At 55.9% G+C, this 2,227-nt stretch overlaps 1 protein-coding gene across 1 annotated transcript; it reads left to right on the top strand.

Annotated features, from left to right (window-relative positions):
• The first annotated feature begins 281 nt into the window (after nt 1-281).
• LOC123100363 (tryptamine benzoyltransferase 1) lies at nt 282-2,007 on the top strand. Its single transcript, XM_044522298.1, has 2 exons — nt 282-722; nt 844-2,007. Exons 1-2 carry the CDS (start codon nt 357-359, stop codon nt 1,771-1,773), a joined length of 1,296 nt encoding a protein of 431 aa, XP_044378233.1. The 5' UTR covers nt 282-356; the 3' UTR covers nt 1,774-2,007.
• The last annotated feature ends 220 nt before the right edge of the window (nt 2,008-2,227 follow it).

Below are 2,227 nucleotides of genomic sequence, written 5' to 3'. Positions count from 1 at the left end.
AGTCTCCCAAGTTCAACACACGTTCGTGCGTGCATACTTATTTCCCTCTCGCTCTCATCCATCGGCAGGGCAGCTGACCTAACGGTGACTCCTTAACCGACAGGCCGAAATGTCAAATACGTACTCCACATTCCTCGAACGAAACCTACTGTACGTACCTGGTTAGGTGCAGTGTCCACGTCGTTTTCTACTTCTCTGGTGATCATGCCGGCCACAGCAAGCCGAATCCGCTATAAATGGCTCGTGTCCCTCTAATCCGTTCACCAAATTAAGCTCGCGCTCACACTGCTCGAGGTCGCAAAGTGTTAGAGAGTACTGGAGGTCACATAGTGCTAGAAAACACTAGAATCGGATCGATGGAGATTACGAGCAGCACGATGGTGAAGCCGGTGTACAGCACGCCGCACCCGCTCGTCGGCGAGAAGGTGCCGCTGACCGTCTTCGACCGCGCCGCCCTGGACATCTTCGTCCCCACCGTGCTCGCGTACCCTGCGCCGGCGCCGTCCAACGAGGCGCTCAGGGAAGGGCTCCTCAAGGCCGTCGCGCCGTACCCTCACCTGGCGAGCCGCCTCGCCCTCGACGACCATGGCCGGCGCTTCCTCCACGTCAACAACGAGGGCGTGCTCCTGATCGAGGCCACCGTCCCGGTCGACCTGGCGGACGTGCTCGTCGACGGCCGCATGGCCGCTGGCGTCGAGGACCTCTACCCTACGCTGCCAGAGGTATTTCTTGCTTGATTTTGCTTCTGTCACGACTCACGTCACATGCACACATCGCACTCATGCATGCATGAACCAAGCTTTTGGACGCTGCAAATATGTTTTTTTTTTCTTGCATATACAGGAGAACATCGGGGCGGCGCTGCTGCAGATCCAGCTGAACAGGTACAGGTGCGGCGGCCTCGTGGTCGGCATAAGCTGCCACCACCACACCGCCGACGGCCACTCCATGAGCATGTTCTTCACCGCGTGGGCGACGGCGGTGCGCGAGGGCAAGGACTTCACCACGCCGACCCCGTTCCTCGACCGTGCGAGAACTGCGTTGCCTGGAAGCACGCCGACGCCGGTGTTCGACCACCGGTCACTGGAGTTCACGTGTGGAGAAGGAGACACCTATGCCGTCGTCCCCATGGACAGGATCAAAAATCTTACTCTGCACTTCACGGCCGAGTTCGTCGCCGACCTCAAATCCCGGGTGGGCACCCGTTGCAGCACGTTCCAGTGCCTACTAGCGCACGTCTGGAAGAAGCTCACGGCGGCGCGGGAGCTGAAGCCGGAGGAGTTCACCAAGGTGAGGGTGGCCGTGAACTGCAGGGGCAGGGCCGACCCTCCCGTGCCGATGGACTTCTTCGGGAACATGGTGCTCTGGGCTTTCCCAAGGCTTCAGGTCCGGGACATCCTGAACTCGAGCTACGGCAGCGTGATCGGCGTCATCCGCGACGCCGTGGCGCGCATCAACGACGAGTACGTGCAGTCCTTCGTGGACTTCGGCGGAGTGGCGGACGCGAACGGGGAGGAGCTCGTCGCGACGGCGGCCGCTGCCGGCACGATGTTCTGCCCGGACGCAGAGGTGGACAGCTGGCTGGGATTCAGGTTCCACCAGCTCGATTTTGGCACCGGCGCACCGTCCGCTTTCGTGCCGCCGGACTTGCCTTTCGAGGGGCTCATGATCTTCATGCCGTCGCGCAAGGCGAATGGCGGCGTCGACCTCTTCATGGCCGTCGCGGAGGAGCACGTCGCGGCGTTCGAGCAGATCTGCTACTCGTTAGATTGATCGACCCGCCAGGGGTTGGAATCGCTTGCATTCATGGATGCTTGTCATTAGAAAAGGTCACGTTTATTACTATGAAACAATTGCACTGGAACTATGCAGTGTATGTACAGTATGTAGATGTTATCTGTAAAATCACCTGCACTTGAGTTGTTAGCCAAAACCGTGGAGGTTGACCTGTGTAAGTAGTTCGATCATTTAAGAATAAAAATATTTATGAGAAATCTTTTTTTTGTCTGTCTAGGACACATCTAGATGTGACATATGTCACATCTAAGTTGATGTCCACTCTGTTTGTGGTCTATTTTTTTGTTCTAGTTTTTTTCCTTGTTGCTATATTATATACTTGTGGGAGTTTAGATGTGACATCCTTAAAAAACATGTAGATGTGAGTTAGACAAACTGTTTTGTTTTTTGTTTTTTTAGAACTCTCAATCGCATCCGTTTGGTTTGTTGG

This window comes from Triticum aestivum, chromosome 4D (assembly GCF_018294505.1).
Source record: "Triticum aestivum cultivar Chinese Spring chromosome 4D, IWGSC CS RefSeq v2.1, whole genome shotgun sequence".
Taxonomy (NCBI): Eukaryota; Viridiplantae; Streptophyta; class Magnoliopsida; order Poales; family Poaceae; genus Triticum; species Triticum aestivum.
This window is presented reverse-complemented; position numbering and strand designations above follow the sequence as displayed.

Excerpts from the sequence above, each read along its gene's own strand:
- LOC123100363 (XM_044522298.1), top strand. The coding sequence starts at position 357 with ATGGAGATTACGAGCAGCACGATGGTGAAGCCGGTGTACAGCACGCCG. Across the intron at positions 723-843 it reads TCTACCCTACGCTGCCAGAG|GAGAACATCGGGGCGGCGCT; the intron begins GTATTTCTTGCT and ends TTGCATATACAG.